Below are 19,613 nucleotides of genomic sequence, written 5' to 3' on the forward strand. Positions count from 1 at the left end.
CAAGCAAGGGAGGCATACATCTGGCATGCAATCCGTTTAGGATCAGTCGTTGCAATCAGTCGTTGTAAGGCCCCCGAAAAGGAAACCCCAACTCTGTCCCATGGATGGACAGCAACCCCAATCAACTGCAGGAGGCGTCACTTGATGCAAACCGCAAGAGGTGTTTATTCCAGCACGCTGGGACCCAACTCGTGACTCAAGCAGGAGTCCAGGATTCGAGTCCCTAGCAGAAAATCTTGTAGGTTTATAAAGGCAGAGACCACACATCGGGAGAGGTCACTCATGAAAGGGGGAAAAAAGGGGAAAAAAAAGGAAAAAAGGGGAACAAAGCTGCCGGGAAATTTCAAAGGGGGTCTGGGTTTGCTGATAACATACAACATGTTTCACAATGTTTTACAACAGGGCATAGATTCTGGTCAATAGTTTCTGGTAATTCTACTGTTTGAGCACTATCTGACTATCTGGCTCAATTTACTCTTTTACTGTGTGTCCGGGGCTGATTTCTGGAACAGCTTTAAGGGCTTTGTTCCCATTACTGGGAGGGAGACCTTAGGAAGTTGAGATAAAACAGACAGCTTAAAAAAAAGTCCATTCTTTCATTTCCCCATTTTCTTTTCTGGTAAGTTCTAATCATGGAACTTCTGTCTCTATATACTCTACTCCAAAGCTATTTCCTTGGTGGAGGGACTGGTATTATTGCCTGAGCATTAGTACCTGTACAGCACTTACTCTCTCCCTGATGAAAGTGACTCCATGAAGGAGATGTTCAGAGGGTTACACCACCCTTGGTTGTTACATTTGGCTGCCGTAAGATTTTGCTGTACAGTTATTAAATCCCAGGAGGAGGTAGGGTGCCAATAAGTGTTGCCAGTAGTTTCATACCCCCATGTGGAGCAATAATAATGGTCTATACCTCTGTATGTCCTTGCCATATTCTGTGACCTCCCATCCCGGGGACAGACATAGAAAAGGGTTTGTTTTAGATTGTCACGGGAGCGTGGGTAATTACATCCTGGGTGGTACCCTTCAACTAGGTGGTATTCTGTTCCCCCAAAAGGCCTGGGTGATGTTGACCAATGTCTATGGGCCTCCTCAGAAGTCAGGGTAGGGATATCCCAATTATCTAACCCAGCTACTAAGGCACAGATGTCTGGGGTTAGGGACGGCCACCAAGCCCAAAGGGGTTTCTCCCTGGTGGTGCTCCAAATTATATCTTCAGTCTGGGAGAGGACCTGCCATGTTAGTCATTGGGGGGCACGAGGGTTGGGACTACTTATCGGAGGGAGGTGTGTCAACAGGAGCAGGAACACGGTGGATGCGGAGCTGGAGGGGGTTGTCCAATTTTTCCACTTTCCACATTGGGTCAGGTGGTGGTGCAGGCTTGACATGCGAAGCGTGAATCCAGGCAGCGATGCCATGAACTTTTCAGGCAGGTAAGGGCCCAGGGGACATCAATTAGCAGCCCTTTGTTTGCAGTCCTTGATAAACAGTCCTTGATAAAGGCAGGTAAATTTGGTAATCAATGGCCTCCGGAGATCCTTGACATTCCATTCTTCCAGGGGCAGTCTCCAACTTGCAGAGGCAGATGACTTTATGGCTTCATTTCCTCGATTTGACCCGATCCCCTATTTCTACACTAACTGCCTGTTCCCAATTCTGGCTTCATTCTCCCCTTTAACTGTAGGAACCCATAACTGCTTGTTAAGGAAATGAAAAGGGACGTCGGTCGTTCTGGCTTCTTCGAAGCTGAATGGGGGCAGCGAGGGGCAAGCAGTTTGGAGTTCCTTTTTTTTTTTTTTTTTTAAAATCGGGTAAATTGAGGGGTCCCAGGAAGAAGCCTGGTTGGGGAAGAGTAGGTTGTAAAGTCATCTGGGGGTGGGTGCTTCTATGATAGAAGAACAAAAAGACATGAGTACTGAAATGAGATTAATACAAAGTAAATGTTGCAGCATCTGAAACATGCCACTGAGTATCATGACAATGACAGAAGTTAATCTCTCACCAGGAGGTGGAAGAACTGAGAAATTGTTCCCATAACTAGGCCTAGCAAAGCTGGAAACGACAAGGCCTTTATCTGGGGACTTTAACATTGTACAGGTTATCAGGAATGTAAACACAACATTTAACACTTAATGTCATAGATTTCCCCAGGAAATATAGTTAAGCTACTTGATGTCATCTGGTTTTGTAAAATATCCTTTTATTGGTACAACCTGTGTTTAGTAGAGATCTCTATACTTCTGTTACCTAGGAATAGATAATCATACTAGCAAACATAGATTAAGTCTATCTGTGTATCTTAGAAAGATCTGCAGGCCTTAAACTGACTAAAAACTTCTGACTCTGGCAGTTTCTCTTGATAGTTATCAGGCTACATCTTAAGTTACATTTAACTATTATTTCCTTTAAATGCCCAAGAATGGCTATACTTTGGTTTTAACTGTTTTGCTGGGTATCTAAGATCAAGCTGGTCAAATTGACCTGGTTCCTGTCTTGTTAAAGAGTCAGCTGAGTTCCCACAGGGGTCACTCGTACAGAACATAAGAGCGGCTTCCAAGTTCCACCAGTGACTTTGGTTAGACAGGGTCTTTTGATGAGGTGACTTCCTTTGGAAGCATCAAGGGATGTTTCCCCTTTTCCGTGACCCTCCTCTGCAGCAGATGCACTGGATGATTTTTCAACCTCTAGTCTCAACAGTCTCCTTGATCAGGAGGTTGTGTGACCCAGAGTTGCAAGCTCCTTAGAGAAGTCCTCTTATTCCCTGGGTTCAGGCTGACTTTGAGGGCAAGACCCACATATGGACTTTTCTTGACCTCTGTATTTTTTATCTTAATCATCAAGCAAACCAGTCTCACCAGTCACAAAGTAAGAGTACTGGGCTTTAACTTTAATGTCCATAACTTTACAGTTATTTACCCTTCTATCTAACTGGAGTCTGTATTAGTACTGGAAGTTACCACTATCTATTCTATAGGTGATGGCTTATTATCACAAGTTACTTAGGTTGTGTGTTCTTGGAGCAGCTACTTAGGGAGCAAGATAGCACATCTAGCTTCCTTTTGAAACAGGTCAGCTCTGATTGCATGAAGACAAGCAGACTGGGGTGAGCAGTTTGTGATGCTTTTTTTTTTTTTTTTCCCCCTTGAGAAACACAGAGTGTTCTGCTGCAATTAAGGATACACACTTATGCAGGGCCTTTGGCAGTTTTTCAGGAAGGCAGGTGAGTGCCTACAGCCTGGGATCCAGGGAAAGCACCCAGATTGACCTTGGTTTGTGCAAGGCTGCCATCATGTGGCCACTGCAGATATTTCTCACCAGCAAACTTATCAAACACAGGGTACATGGTTTTTGTACACTTTTCTGAGCTCTCTTAACAGGCCTCTTCTGTAATGACCATGGTTTTCTCCCTCCAGCCAGAATGCAGGCTCAAGATATAGCTTGATCTCAGTTTGAGAAAAATAAGGTTCTAATGTAGGCATTCAAGTCCAAGTCTTCTCCAGGCCTACTGTGAGTCTCCACCATAGTGGAGACACATTGATAAATTACCAAGGGGCTGAAAGGCCATTCCTGTATGTATAATTTTGGATTGATAAGAAGAAGACAAGTCAGCACCCTAAAGGACACTTTGGTGAGGTTTTATTATGGAAAGAGGTCCAGGTATTTAAAAGTTGAAGAAGTAATAATTTCTAAGCATTACAACCCAACAGAACTTAGAACTCTGGTAACCAGGCACCCACATTGAAGGAACAGTCCCTTGTTTAGCTCATGTGATGGAAGATGTGCAACACAGCAAGATGTTTTTCTAATGTATCCAAACCTTTCAAGATTCTAGGCACAAAAAGGTCCAGAGTGGGAGTATTTTCAGATGTTGACTTAGCCCTCAAAACAGACTCTTAGGACCACTTATCAGGAGGCACACAAAGGTAAAAGAGAGGAGCCTAGAAATTACCAATCAAGGCAAGTTCTCATCTGGGATTATATCTGAGATATCCTTTGACCTTCCGTGTCTCTGTGTGTGTGTGTGGGGGGGATTAGGGAACCTATAATAATAGGTGTAGCTTATTCCATGTTGAAACTGTCGCAGAACTTTCATGTTTGTGAAGCCAGAATTAAGGACAGGTAGTTAGTGTAGAAATAGGGAATCGGGTCAATTCAAGGAAATGAAGCCATGAAGTCATTTGCCTCTGGAAGTTGGACACTGCCCCTGGAAGAATGGAATGTCAAGGAGCCCCAGAGCCCATTGATTACCAAATTTACCTGCCTTTATCAAGAACTGCAAGCAAGGAACTGCTAATTAATGCTCCCTGGGCCCTTGCCTGCCTGAATCACCTTGGCCCTCCCCCTGCCCATGCCTTCTCACTTAATGCAAAACCAGGCCTAGTCAGGTAGGCAGGAAGGAGAGTTAAGGGGGGAGAGAACTGGAGAACAAAAGAGAATTTAACCTATAAAAGATGTAGGGTGTGCTCACTTCTTGGGACTTTAGAACATCAGCCATGACCCCCTTCTCCCTGCCTGGAGAAGTCTGTATTATTAGCTTTAAATAAAACCTGCTTAATATGCTTGCCTTGGCATGCTTCTCTAGTGTTCAATCTTCAACATTAGAAGGAGCAGAACTCGTCACCGGTAAACGGCAGTATCATTTGTACCACGGAATATGATGGATAGGGTGGATATTTAAGTATTGGATAGTAGATTTTTCTACTCAAATATTTATCCAAAAAATTTATTCTGTAACCAAGTGTCACCAATATATGGAAGCCTATGCTTATATTCATCTATACCTAATCTGGGTATAAATATTTTCAATGGGAGTGTCCCCTGTGGAGTCAGCCAGGATGGCCAGTGTTAATTATTGTCCAACATGAAAGACAATCTCTTTTCAGAGTCCTATGCAGATCATTGTGGAGCTACTTCTTAATTTTGTCTCCTTGGGGAAAGAACAAGTGAACCACACAACCAACAATGCTATCTCTGGTCTAAGGTTAGATGAGACTTCAGGAGAAGGATCTCCACAGGCATAAAAATTGGAGTTGTCTAAGATAGGTCCAGGAAAATACTCAAGTATGGGGACTCCCATAAACACTTTCCCAGAATTTACCACTTGAATGAACTACATTCCCATCCCTAAAGAAATCTAGACTCTATTACTCCCCCTGTCAACCTAGTAGGTGTAAATCTCCAGATTACATACTAGTAGAAATAACAGAGAAGATATTTCCACATTGTTTTTAATGATTACTGGGTATTGAATATTTCTTTTCTGATGTTACCTGCCCCGGGTAACCCATTTACCAGTCATCTCCACTTTACTTCTAGTTTTTTTACAAGACTTAACACTAACACCTCTATCAGGAAAGTATTGGCCTAAACATGAGTGAGGGTTACACAAACAAATGAGGTAAAAGCAGTCTACATGTTTTACATGACTACCATAGCACAAAAATAATCGCTATGTTCCCATCAAGTAAGGAGAGTGTTTTCACATGGCTTTATAATATTCTAGTAAGTAATATTGAAAGAATGGACATTTTTTTTTAAGCTGTCTCTTTTATCTCAACTCCCTAAGGTTTCCCTCCCAGTAATGGGAACAAAGCCCTTAAAGCTGTTCCAGGAAACAGCCCCAAACAGAGAGTAAAAGAGTAACTGGAGCAAGATAGTATTCAGGCAGGTAAGACACCAGAATCTAAACCCTGTTGTAAAACATTGTGAAACATGTTGTATGTTATCAGCAAAACCAGACCTCCTTTGAAATTTCCTGGCAGCTTTGTTCCCCTTTTCCCTTTCATGTGCAACCCCTCCCGATGTGTGGTCTCTGCCTTTATATACCTACAAGATTTTCTGCTAGGGACTCCACTCCTGGACTCCTGCTTGAGTCATGAGTCGGGTCCCAGCGCGCTGGAATAAACACCTCTTGCGGTTTGAATCAAGTGACGCCTCCTGCGGTTGATTGGGGTTGCTGTTGATCCATGGGACAGAGTTGGGGTTTCCTTTTTGGGGGCCTTACAATATCATTTCTTGCAGCAGTTCAGTCTTTCAATGCTTGTGGAATGTGATGTGATTCAATTGTTCCATCATTCTGTCATGATGCAGGAACTTTGTATTGTTAGGGTCTCAGTCCGACTAATCCCCGAAGAGTCAAAGTGAACACACGGTAATGCAAATCACACCACAAGGTTTTATTAAAGCAAGCTCAAGCCTGGACCACAACCAGCCCCTCAGACCTATACAATGGCTGGGGGGAGGAAGCAGCCCCGAGGAGCGAGAAAGCGCTCTATTTAAGAACTTTTTCCAGCATTCACACACAAGGACCTGCACATCATTGGTTAAAATTCACACAGCTGAATACTTGTCCTCTTTTGGTTTGGTCCCTCCACTTTATTTCAATCTTATTGGGTCCCGCCAAAACTGAACGGTCCTGGAGGGAGCAGGGAGGAGGGAAGGAGTGAGTTATGAGGGAGAGGGGTCAGGGCTAGGTTCCCCTGTCCTTGATAGATGGGGTCTCCGGACAGCTGCACATTCCTCAGGTAGATATCTCTGAACAGCCTTGATAAGCCCAGGGCCCAGCGCATCCCATTTGACCCTTTATTGGCCCTCGAAGGTGCCGCTGTGGCTGCTGGCATCCTCAGTGCTTGCAAGCCCTTTTCCTGGGGGTCCAGTTCACAAAATGGCTTGTTTATACAAGAGGGCTGCACGGATGGCACCCCGTTCTCAATAGTATATGTGTCCTAATAAACTGCATCAGTATCATTGGACTGTTACAAGAATGCCACAAGTGGGGTTAAACCAATATTTATTTGTTCTAATTTCAGAGTCTGTATATCAAAGAGCTTGATGGAATGATTTCCTTTGAGGTCCACTCTTTGACATCTATATTGCCATTTTCTGTCTCTATGTTTGCCTGACATTTTTCTATGCTATTTGTGTCCTTATTGCTGCTTTTTAAAGGAGAAAAGGTGCATTGGATTAGACTTTATACCAATTAGCTGGATTAAATTAATCATGCCTTTAGGAAACATATTTAAATAGAATAACATTTTGAGGCACTAGGGATTTGGAATATCAATATATAAGATTTGGGGAGGGGCACAATTCAGCTAATAACAAACTAGTCTTCTGGTGAAGACAGACTCCTGGGAAAGGGAATACTGAGTTAAGGGGTATGCACATGTAGCATTTTAATAGCTACAGTCAGATTACATCACAGAAGGATTGCTGAAGTTACAGTGCTACAGAATGTCTGGTTTTAACTACTTCTCTGCATCCAGAATTATCTGGGTGTTGGCATTTAAAAATTATTTTTCTTGTTTAATCTCTTGTTCATGTGGCAAAAAAAAAGTCACTGTGTTCCATTTCTTAGAGTTTTCCAACTGATAAGCTTGAGTTATCTTGTAGTTGATTTATCAGTCATTTAGATATTTTTCTTCCCTAAGTCATACTCAGATTTTGGGCCCTGTGTCACACTTTCTTGCACCCTCTAGTCTCCAATCTTTTGCCCCAATGAGGAACCTGGGCTGACATAACTCTGTTTCTAAAGATTTCCCTTAAAGTTAAAATAGGACAAACATTAGTCTCTCAAGTCAAAGGGACCTCCTGGGATGTCTTCTCTAGGCTCTCTCTTTAAAATGGAGTAAAATAATATTTTTGTAGATGGAAATCCTCTATATCAAGAGGAAACCAGACTTTGAGATGCTTAGAATGAATTTGATACAGTTCTGCCCTGTGCAGTTCTCAGTAGAGACACATGCTGCTGAGAAGCCATTTCACACCTAGAAACCTGTGTTTTCTCATTTCTACTATTGTATGTTTTCAGAAGACTCAATTGCATAATGTTTTCATGGGGGTTTTTGATTTAAGTAGGTGCTATGCTTCCACAGCTGACAAAACACTTTGAAGTTACTGTGTAGCTACTCCTTAAATGTTACATGACACCATATTAATTTTCTTTCAGAAATAAAACCTTTTCATTATGGGCACTCATGTCATCCACATTCCCAAATACAATGTCAACTCCTTCTGACCTCAAATCCTGATTTCAATTCCCTAATGTTTTATGGTACTGCTAATAGTTATATATCTCCCCCACCTTGGCCTCCCTTTTGCTGTACACTATCAATCAATCAATAAATAAAAAACCAACAACATTCAGCTGCATGCCTCTATAGCCCATTTCCCTCTTTGTTTTGAACTCATAGGGCTTTGTGGACCTTTACATCTCTCTAGATCAACCAGTTCTATAATTAATAAACCCTGAATAATAATATCAACCTATATTTTGATATGTAAAGGGGTGTTGAGTTAAATTCTAGCTGGTGTTTGCCCTAGATATAAACTGAAGCAAGATTCCCTGAACCCTGGAATGGAAGGCCCAAGATGACACAGCTATATGAGAATGTTCTACTGAGTTATATACCACACAGGACTGAATTTTATATACATATATCACAAATCCTGCTTTTTATTTTCTGTGGTGCTGGGGATTGAACCCAGGGACTTGTGCTCTACCAACTGAGCTCTATCCCCAGCCCCCCAAAATTCTGCTTTTTGTTTCACTTAATTTTTTAACATTTGTTGACTCATTACATTTGAGACTCTGCTTATAAGCACTGTACATATATTAACCCAAAGGTAGTTAACACCAAGACAATTATACACTAAAATTTCTTTACAATAACAAGTATAAAACTTATCACCCTAACAGATATCTTATTTGTCACAAGTTTATTCATACATTTTACACTTGTCATAAGGAAAAAAGTATACATTTTGCAATTAAATTAAAACACTTCATTATTAAAAATCAAAACTGGGTTCACTGTACATATAACACAATTGGATATGATCATATTATCCTTTTCTATTTCATACATTTTAAAATCTACCAAAATATCTTAAACCAATGTCAAATTAATAAATATATTGGATCTCTCATGCCATCAGCAGATATTACAGACCAAAAGCAATATGCTAAAAGGTATTATAAAAGAGATATTTCTAAAAGAGCATGAGATGCTAAAAAGGAGATGCCCTGAGCATGACCAGGAAAATCCTGCTTTTTTGATGATAATAAGACATTGAAAAAGCATTGTGATATGATGGAGGTATTTTGGCTTTGGAGTCAGACACAGGTCATCATGAGTGCCAGTTCACCTGCTTTTTAGATGTGGAAGTTTGTCCACCAGAAGAAACAGATATTACAGCCTGGCCTTCAGGTCTAAGTCCAAATTGACAAATAAGTGTGCATTTAATGTATTTAAACAATAGAGTCAAGACTGTGGAAGACTGCAGGCTATGTGACTTTAACCTCCTGGGCTCTCCCACCTTCATTTTTTTTTTTTTTGCTTGCATACACATTTATTAAGAAGTAACTAAGTGAGATGTGTCAGCCCCTCCCCTTGAGTACAAACTTCTTTATTGGTGTGTAACAAGGCCCAAGGGTTGGATGCACTACATAATCAAAATCAAATGCCAGCCTTTTACAGACTTGGCCAAAACAGCACAGCCCCAAACACCATCTTAAACTGCATGAAATCTGAGCCTTTCGAAATCTTGTTTTTTATTGTACTTGACTTATACATTTTAATTTTAATGCTCATTGCATATCCACATAAAAAGGAGCTCTTATTCTAATTAAGCAGAAAGCAGAGCCATCAATGTGAAGGACAATGCACGTACAATTGCTTCATCCAAAATTATCTATATAAGAAACATGCTTCCATTATCAGGGGCTCAAATGATGCATGCACATAAGCAGCATGAGGCAGGGGATTCCAGCCAGCATCTTCTCTTTACTCTGGGTTCTTATCCTCTTCTGAAAAATGGGGGACAGACTTCTTTGCAACAACATTGTCCAGTCTCTGTCCTTGTAGATATGGATTAACACTCCTCCGCCTCCGTCTCTGTCCTCCCTTCATCTTCTCATAGAGGAGTTTCTTGTTCCACTTGCCCAGGCCTGGGTAGTCATGTTCCGGATCAAAAAGGTGCTGGTGCAACTGGAATTCTCGACTGAACTCTGCAGTGTCAGGGGTGTTTTCTAGACATCCATCATCTGTTTTTCCAACAGGACAGGGGTTTGGGGGGTCTGGGTAGCCTTGATCCTCACTGAAGTCCTTAGGAATGTTGTCACCAGTCAACTCTGCCACAATGTTGGGAATGTTGCCAAAAGGACCCAAGTGCTGCAGACCTTCATGAGCTCCACCTTCAATGCTCTGCGGGCCCACAAGATTCATGGCCTGGTGAGCTGGGTACTCCACCCGTGGTCTGGCAATGCCCAGTTGCTCCATAACGCCATGGAGCAGCCTCTGGATATCTGTTTCTGAGACCCTGTCAGAAGTCCGTGGGCTATAAGCAAATGCTGGAATCCACCCGAATGCCAAGCAAAACAGCAGGCCAGATAGAATGGTAGACACCATCCTAGAGACCATTTTTAACCTCAAGATTTCCCATTATTGGAGAAGCTTCATATTTATCCATTTCTCGAAAGCTTGAATTACTAGGTCCTGTCCAAGACATCTGGTAACTTGTTTCATCTAGTTGCTCTGGAGATAATAAGTTTTCCTCAGACTTACTGATCTTTTTTGAACCTTTCTTTGGTAATCTTTCATTTATATCTGGGCTAAAAAGTAGACCTGTTTTTACAGATTCAATCCTATTTTCTAAACTTTGTTGATTTGCAAGTCTCCGACCAACATTTTCATATCTATTGACACCAGAACATCCATTTGCATCTCTGCTGTTTTTCCCCAGACTGAATTTCAAATGAAGAGATCTTCTAACCTTTTCTTTACGACTGATTTTAGGAGAGAAGCAGCCTGATTTTCCTGATTCCACCCTGCAAACTATTTTGCCTGCAATCCTTTTACTTTGCCTTAGCACATCTGTGCTGGTCAAATGGCTTCCACTGATGGTTACAGGAGAGAGTGAACTCTGAGATGACACTTCTGGGCTTGTATCAAAGTGAACTGATACTGGTGTGGAACTGCCATTGAGATTATTTGGCAACAGATCAAAGTTAAAATTGTGCTTGATAGACTTCCTTTTCTTACTTGAGAAACCATGAGAAGAATCTACTGGCAGTTTACGCTTAGCATTTGGTGTAAGAACCACTGGTGATATAGAGAGTTGAGCAGTTCTATCCTGCTGAGGTGTAATAGAAGGTGTTCTGTTAGATTTCAGTTTATTTAGTGCTCCATTAACAAAATTTCCAACACTTTGTCTTTGCCTTCTCTTATATTCACCAGGAGTTTCATATTCACCCTCTTCAAAGCCTTCCAGTGATGGAGTAGCACAGAGACCATCAATGCCCAACATAGCTGATATCTTTTCCAGGATAAAATCTGGTACACGCCCAATATCTGATGCATAATCAATAAGAGTTTGTATTACTGCAGCCTGTAATCTCAATCTTTTTTCTGTGTTAGCAGACATCTTTTCATGTCCTTCACTTGTCTGAAGAAGATTTGGTGCAAATATTACAGCAAGATTGCTACTATCCATCTTATTCTCCCTGGACCTAAGAGAAACGTTCCTGAGAAAGTTAAAGAAGTATCTTAATATATCAACTGTATGATCAGTCATAAGACAGGAGAGCAACAGCGTAGCTTTATTCTTCTCCTCTGTTCCTAACTGTTGAGCTTTGAAAAGTGCTTCGTGCAAAGCAACAGGGAGAATTGGCTCTGGTAATTCCCTGAAGAACTGCTTAAGAAGTCCTGCAATGTCACATGGAAGTGCAGAAGACAGGCAACCTTCACCATGATCCAGTTTATTCTTTAGTGCCTTAAGACGAATAACAGATCCTGATTTCCTAAAAAGTCCTTCTGTTTGAATATGCTCTTGTAAAGATGTGCAGGCATCAACAAGAAAGCTTGGAATGTGTCCATATTCTGGTACAACAGAATGTGGCAATGCATTAAAAGGTACTCCAAATATTTTACCCTTCTTTCTGGTCACCCAATCCTTTCCGCTACTGAGACGGACCACCCTTCTTTCTCCCTTGATTCTTTCAGTTCCGTGCACCGACGCCTGTTGTCAGCTTCTCGCCACTTCCGGTACTTGCAATGATCCCCTTTCCTCCACACTTTACTCTTTCCACTCCAGCGCTCTCGGAAATGGAAACACGACCCTTCCTCTCGCCACTCTAGCCCAAGCAGACCCAGCTAGGCGTTTGAGTCTCAGCTCCCGCGCCCCCTGCCCCAGCGCCCCCTGCCCCAGCCCAGCCGCCGGACCAGCCGGCTGCTCAGGCTCACTTCCAGTCCCGGTCCCCGCCCGGGCTGGGCGCCGCCTTCACCCTGTTTCACAGGCTTCTCTTTCTCCCCATCAGCCTGCATGCAGAGCCTGGCCTGCACATCCCGGAGCGCAGATTAAAACCAAGCAGCTTTCCTCATGCCTTCGAGTCACTCCCACCTTCATTTTTATGCTGTCTGATATCTGTAATGGGAAAGAAACTATGACCAGTATAAAGTGGGAAATAATGATATACTTTTGGACACTTTCTGGTTGGAGTTTCCTGCTCCTACTCAGGACACAGAGTCAGGACACTGATGGAGTTTCTCCTACTTATGGAGTCTGAGGAGAAATATTAGTAGAAAACTGTATCCATCAACTCTAGCATATAAAGACATAGAACAGGCCTTTTAAGTCCCTGACATCAGGGGACTCATAGCTCTCAAATCTGGAATATAGCTTCTGTGAACTGAGTTATGATAGAGTCAAACTTCAGGGTGTAGTTCTCAAAACACAAATACTTTATTAGCAGTATTTTATTAGTCACAGATAATATTCTGGATATACCAGGTTATATTATTTATATTAATTTTAACTGTTTCTTTTTATGTTATTAATGTGAATACTAGAAATATTTTAATTATCCTTTTGCCTTCTGTGTTGTCTGCATGGGACGTTGTTCCCAGTTCAAAGTTCAGTCTGTCTCCTAAACAAGAACAGAAAGCAGAAAAGTCAAATGGAATTTTATAGTAATTGTCATTATATTAATTTCATTCATGATTGATAAACAGAATATGACCCATAAAATGAAATGACCTTATGTGCAATGTTAAAAGCAAATGTTCTGCTGACTGGGCTAGATCTCACTTCAGGAAGAAAATCTTGCCTTAAAACAGAAGCAGCCTGAGGCTCTGAGGTGCAATTCCCTGACCTCAAAAGAAAAACAGAAAAAAGCTGCAACCAACAAACCTGTCATTCTTCAACAAACCTGTCATTCTTGCTTTATTAATGCCTGGATTGGATAATACTCCCTGTCACTCAAAAAAAAAAAAAAAAAAAAGACTCACTGGACTCAGACTCAAGGGGTACGGTCTGAAGCCCTGTCCAATCAGGAGCAGTTAGTGAGAACTATCCAATCCTGTGTGCAACCAGGGAGAAGGGACTGACTTCCACAATCTGGCCAGGGGTCCTTTTCTCCTGAGTCCACCATTTTTGCCATTTGGCTACAGGCTTCACTCTCATCCCTTGGAGTCTCGGTTTGCTCTACTGTGCAGATGCTGAAGATCCCAAGGGACAGGCCTGTGTCCTAGGCACCAGGAAATGGTGAGTGTGCATTGGCATCAGGAACCTGGGGAGGGAGACTGTAGGAACCACAGGACTGGCTGTGATGGGACCAGGAGCTAGTTGATGGGGACTCTGGACAGTGTCTGGAGGCTGCAGGCCTGAGCCCTCCTCTGGGGCAGTACCCCTCAGTCCCTACTGGCCATTCAAGTGGGGAGCAGGTCAGGGGAAAAGATCCTTTTCCACCATTCTTATCTTCACAGGGCATCTTTAGGCCCTGCCTCAAATACTATCTGGCAGGTGTGTGCCTGCAGCCGGGTCTTCCCAGATGCTGGTGATTGCCTGGTGGGATGATTATCATAATCAAATCACCAAATCATTTTTCTGCAGGAGTAGAGCTGTGGTCTACAGGAACCTTGCTTGCTCCTAAGCTAACTTATTGTTCATTTTTACTTTCTTTTTCTTCATTTCCTTTTTTCTTTCTTTTTCTTACTGGAAGTTCAACCGAGGGAAGATTTAACACTGAGCTATATACCTAGTACTTTTTATTTTTATTTTGATACGGAATCTAGCTAATTTGCTGAGATTAGCCTTGTTATGGTTTGATTTATCTGGACTTTTATATTGCAATGGAGTATATAATTTTTACATATATATGAATTTATATATGGATTTTATTTATATTGTGATTCCTTATTGTAATAGTATAGTTTCATAATATACATGAATGTAAGGTATAAGTATTTCTTTTGCTCTTACAATTGAAAAATTTCTTTTCTAATGTTATATATAAGTTTGTGGATGAATTTTAGAACTTTATACTTCGGTTTCTTATTTCATTAAAAGAAAGGCATGTTAATTTTTTATTATTGCATTATAGTTATACATAAAATTTGGGTTCATTTTGACATAATCATACAAGCATGGAATACAATTTGCTTCACTTCAGTACACAGTAGTTCCCCTTTCCTTCTCATTCTTTCCCCCTCTTCCATTTATTTACAGTTTTTTTTTAAATGACTGTTTCATAGACTCATATGTCATAGACACTCACTGTGACATATTCATATATGTACATAGTAAATTTGGTGGGAATATATTTGTATTTTAATTTTGGGAAAATTTTTCATTTTTGTAATGATGAGTTTTATCATCTACACATGGGATGTGTAATTGAGTCTTTAATGAGCATCTGATGATTTTCATTGTTTTATAAAATCTATGTACATTCTTTCTGAACATGTATTCATGTGAAATACCAGTGCATATTACACCTACATAAAATTAAACAAGGTGTTTTATACTATTTTAAAAACTGGATATACTGTGACCAAAATGTGACTGGCCCTTAGTGACCAGTTTTCTCTGAAGTTATTATTTATCCCTTCCAAGATGTACATTCTCTTGTACCATCTCCCTTGGTTACAAGTGTTTGGATGAATACCGTTGTGTCCTTACATTATCATAGTCACATATGCTGTCATTTCAGTGAGTCTCTGTGATGGGGAGTATGATATATTTTCAATAGCAAAACAGTTTCCACAATTAGATAACTTAAACTCTTCTCGAGTTTATGAGTATTCACTTGTTTTATATCTTCATCAATACTATTTGACTTTGTCTCTGATGGAATTTTATTTTATATTTCTCTAATTTCTAAAGATGTTTATCTTTTTTATGATTATTGAACACTTGGATATCCCCTGTATTAATTGGCAGTACAAGGCTCTTGTTTGCATTTCTTTGTAGTTTCTAGTATCAAAGATATGAAAATGAATCCAAAAAGGCAGATAGAGTTTGATTTCAAGAAAAAAGGGGTATTAATTATTTTAAAAATTATTTGCCTTATTGGGTCTCTTGGTCCAGCTGAAACCCACCAAATAGTTGAGGAGGGTGTGGAAATGGAGTTAAAGAAAGACCTCTGGAGATCAGTTTTAGAGAACTTGATCAACTTTATTGTAACATGGGCAGGATTACATTATCAAGCAGTCACTGGACAGAATATCTCTGAGAGTTGTTGGACCCAATCGGCTTACAACTTCTGCAGAGATTATAAACAATGGGCTGAAAGATCACTGGCAGAAAAAGTAAGAGGAAAGAAATGTGGCTGAGGATGGAAGGGTGCTATCTTACTATAGTGATTGAGCCAAGTTCAGTTAGTGTTCTAACCACAGCATCACAGTTCAGGCCCTGAGAACCTCTCACATAGGCAATGTAAGCCTCTTACACCTCATGTTCCTAACATTGCCTTTTTTCTTCCCCTGAGCATATAATGTAGGTTTCTTTTCTGTTTATATTGAAGGTTATTTCAAATGGAATTCTAGGGTGTATCTTTGGAAATTCTAACAGAAAAAAATAAGAAAAATCTCTCTTCCCTATGACTGCAGGAAAATGAATAAATTTTCTTAAAATTAGTTGCAAGTAAATTGTTGGATGACACATTCAGTGAAATATCCACTCTTCTTCCTTGAAGTTTTTTTTTTTAAATGTTTTTGACAGTGAATTATGTATTCTATTATCTGGATTTTGGAGTTTAATACAAAATCATATGGGATAAGAACTGGAAAATCCTAGAAATATTCATAAATGGTTGTTTACTGAATGATATATTATGAAAATACCAACAAAAGGACTTATTTTTTAGGAATAATTACATAATTTTTCTTTTCAATTTCTTATACACCTTATAGATTTATTTATTTACTGAGTCATACTCAGACCCTGGGCCTGTGATGTGCTTTTTTGCATCATGTAATCTCCAAGCATTTACCCTCATAAGTTATCTGGGTTGATAGCTGTTTCTGAAGGGTTCCTCAACATGAAAGAAGGAAAAATATTTGTTTTGCTCCCAAGATGTCTTCTCTAGGCACTCTCTTCAAATTGAAGAAAATATAATATTTCTCCAGATTGACATCCCCTATGTCAGAAGCAAACAAGCCTTTGAGGAACTTTGAAGGGATTTCATACAGTTCTGTCTCTGGGTAGTTTTTGGGTGCTGCTGAGTTGCCATTTAATGTCCAGAAACCTGAGTTGTCTCATCTCCACAATGAGAATAACTTTAGAGGACACAGATGGATAATGCTCTTATGTAAGCCCCTAATACATGTAATAGCCACCCTTGTCATCCACATTACCAAATATTAAAGGTTGAATCTTCCTTGTCTGAATTCCAGGTTCCAATTCTCTGGTGGTTCAACTAATTTTGTTTCTCCTTGTCTTTTTTTTTTTTTTCTCTGTGTCCCCAGTAAGAGTTCTCTGCTCCATGCCTCTACTGCCCATATTCAGCTATGTATAGAAAAGACTTAGAAACCTGTATTATTTGCTAACTGGTAAAGAAGATTTCAGATTATTTCTGGCTAGGGCCTGTCCTTGTTATAATCTGAACCAGGACTTCCCTAGGTCCTGGAAAGGGAGTTCCATAACCAATCAGGTATATAAAATGTGCATACTATATATATATATATATATATATATATATATATGTGTGTGTGTGTGTGTGTGTGTGTGTGTGTGTGTGTGTGTATGCCTATATTTTTATATATGTGTACACACATATATAAAAATATAGGCATACACACACACACATATGCCTATGTCCATATATACATATATATAGATATATATAGATATATATATGTATATATGGACATAGGTGCAGACAAATCTCTTGTCTGCATTTCTTTTAGGTGAGGAAAACAATTCCTTACCAATATTTCTTTTATTTTCAGGTTCAAAAAAACAGGAGAGATACTGGCCTGAGAACAGGGAGTTTTACCAAGAAAGTTTCCAGAAGTGAACATTTTCCCATCCAATGTTGGTCATGGTCCATTCCATTCCAGATAACAGACAGCAAGCAATATATATATATATTCATATATAATATGAATAATCATATAATATCAATAATCATATCATATAGTATGTGCACACACACACATATACACAATCCTTCTCTTTTGAACAAGTGTCACTAACCAAGTCCTAAATTAATAAGAAAAGTTGTATTTGAAATTTCAAATTAGACACTTTGTGTGTGTGTGTGTGTGTGTACTGGGGATTGAACATCCATGGGCCTTTAAGCAGTGAGCCACATTCACAGCCCTTTTTTATGTTTTATTTAGTAATAGGGCCTTGCTGAGTTTCTCAGGCTGCCTTTGAACTTGCTATCCTCCTACCTCAGCTTCCCAAGCTACTGAGATTACAGGTGTGTGCCACAATGCCTGGCAACACAATTCATCTTGATTCCAAGCCCACTTGCTTATTGAGGGGCTTTCATCATAGGAAGAAAAAAAGTCATAGGCTAGACATTAGGTCTAAGGCCAAATTGCAAAAAAGTTTGCCTTCAATGCATTTAAATAATAGACTCCAAGCTTTGTATCTGAACACATGAGTCACAACTACTGCAAAGTACTGAATCTTTCACTTATAACTTACAAAAGATTGGTCAGGACCTTCATCTTCCTGAGATCAGGGGAATCATAGTTATCAAATTTTGAAAATGTTTCTGTGAACTGAGATATTCTGGAGGCTTGACATAGTTTTCAGAGTGTGCTGTTCCAAAAATACATATACTAAACTGGTAATATTTTGTTGGTCACATAATGGTAATATTCACATTATGGATATGTTGGGTTATGTTATTAAACTCAATTTCTACTACTTATTTTTATGTGAATACTAGAAAATTTTTAATTACCCTTGAAACTCATATATTATTTTCATTAAATATTACTGTCTTAGGGGATTCCTTCCCAGTTTAATGTTCAATCTGTTTTCTCACAAAAGAGAGCAAGGAAGTTAAAGGAAATTTTATAGGATTGTCACTTTATTATTTCCAACCATGAATAATATATAGACACGTAAAATCCACAAATTGAAAAGGCCTTATATGTAAGGTTAAATGCAAATATCTTCCTGGTTAGAATGGACCCCACTTCTCCAAGAAAATCTTGCCTTAAATTAGCTGCAGCCTGAGTTTCTGGATTTCAATTCTCAGCACCTGAAAAGAAAAAAGCTACAGCAAGAACCTTCCATTGTGACCTCATTCATTTATGCATTTGATGTCATCACCTCTTAAAAAACTCACTAGACTGAGTCTGATTATGTTAAAACATAAGCCCTGTCCACTCAGGAGCCCTTAAGTAAGCATGTCTAATCCAGCACACAGGCAGTAAAGAGGAGCAGGTTTTGACAATCTGGTGTGGCTTTTGTCTCTGGAGCCTGCTAGTGTTGATATCCATCTCTAGGCTCCCTCTTTTATGTTCAGGGGACTGGTTTGCTCTGCCATGCAGATGCTGGAAGATCTAATAGAAAGAAAACTGGTCCCCTCAAAAGCCAGTAATAGGTGAGTGTGCTGTGTCATCTCGAAACTAAGGGGTAAGGCTCCTTAAAACTAGCTGCACTGATTACGGTGGGAACTGGCAATTTCAGACTGGAATCGCTGTGGTAGTCTCTAGTGTCTGCAGTCCTGGGTCCTCTTCTGGGGAAGGTCAGCCCTGCATCTCCACTGGACAATCAAATGGGGCATATGTCAGCAATAGACTCTGGAAGTCCTATCCTCTCCCTGCAGAATATCTGCAGACCCTACTTGAAGTCCTATCTGAGCACATATGTGGCAGCATTCCAGCACCTTCCCAGATTGTGTGGTGGATTGTGAAGTGAGATGATCATCAGATTAACAATGCCATGTATTGTTTTCATGCATGAGAGGGACTGTGGGCTATAAGGTTTTTAGTTCTTCCTTCCTCCTGAGCTTGCTTTTCTTTCTTTTTGGGGGGGATCATTTGCCCTAATGTAGAATTTGGGTTGACCTGTTACTCAAGACTTTCCTTAACATTAAAAAAAAGCACAAAATAGTGTCTCAATTCAAATGGACCTCCTGGGATGTTTTTGCTAGGCTCTCTCTTTAAAATGAAGAAGAAATATTGTTTCTGTAGACAAATGTTTCCTATATCAGGAGTAAACCAGACTTGCAGAATCTTAGAAGGAATTTCATACAGTTCTGTCCTGGGCAGTTGTTAGTCTGACATATGATGCTGAGAAGCCATTTGATATCTAGAAGCCTGTGTTTTCTTATCTCTACAATTGGATAATTTTAGAGGACTCAATTGGAT

At 40.1% G+C, this 19,613-nt stretch overlaps 2 protein-coding genes and 1 pseudogene across 3 annotated transcripts in view; 1 reads left to right on the forward strand and 2 right to left on the reverse strand.

Annotated features, from left to right (window-relative positions):
* The window catches only part of LOC306652477 (flavin-containing monooxygenase 5-like), a 518,541-nt pseudogene that overhangs the window by 381,810 nt on the left and 117,118 nt on the right, over positions 1 to 19,613 (forward strand). The window lies entirely within an intron of this gene.
* LOC306652485 (neuroendocrine protein 7B2) lies at positions 9,337 to 10,424 on the reverse strand. The gene has a single exon (XM_079125351.1). It carries the CDS (start codon positions 10,419 to 10,421, stop codon positions 9,786 to 9,788), a length of 636 nt encoding a protein of 211 aa, XP_078981477.1. The 5' UTR covers positions 10,422 to 10,424; the 3' UTR covers positions 9,337 to 9,785.
* Positions 10,429 to 12,323, reverse strand: LOC306652470 (rho GTPase-activating protein 11A-like; the record flags this gene model as incomplete). Its single annotated transcript, XM_079125344.1, has 2 exons — positions 10,429 to 12,018; positions 12,243 to 12,323. Coding segments are annotated over 2 exons (1,671 nt in total), but the record flags the coding sequence as incomplete, so codon positions are not given.

This window comes from Sciurus vulgaris, assembly GCF_902686455.1.
Source record: "Sciurus vulgaris genome assembly, contig: HiC_scaffold_238_arrow_ctg1, whole genome shotgun sequence".
Taxonomy (NCBI): Eukaryota; Metazoa; Chordata; class Mammalia; order Rodentia; family Sciuridae; genus Sciurus; species Sciurus vulgaris.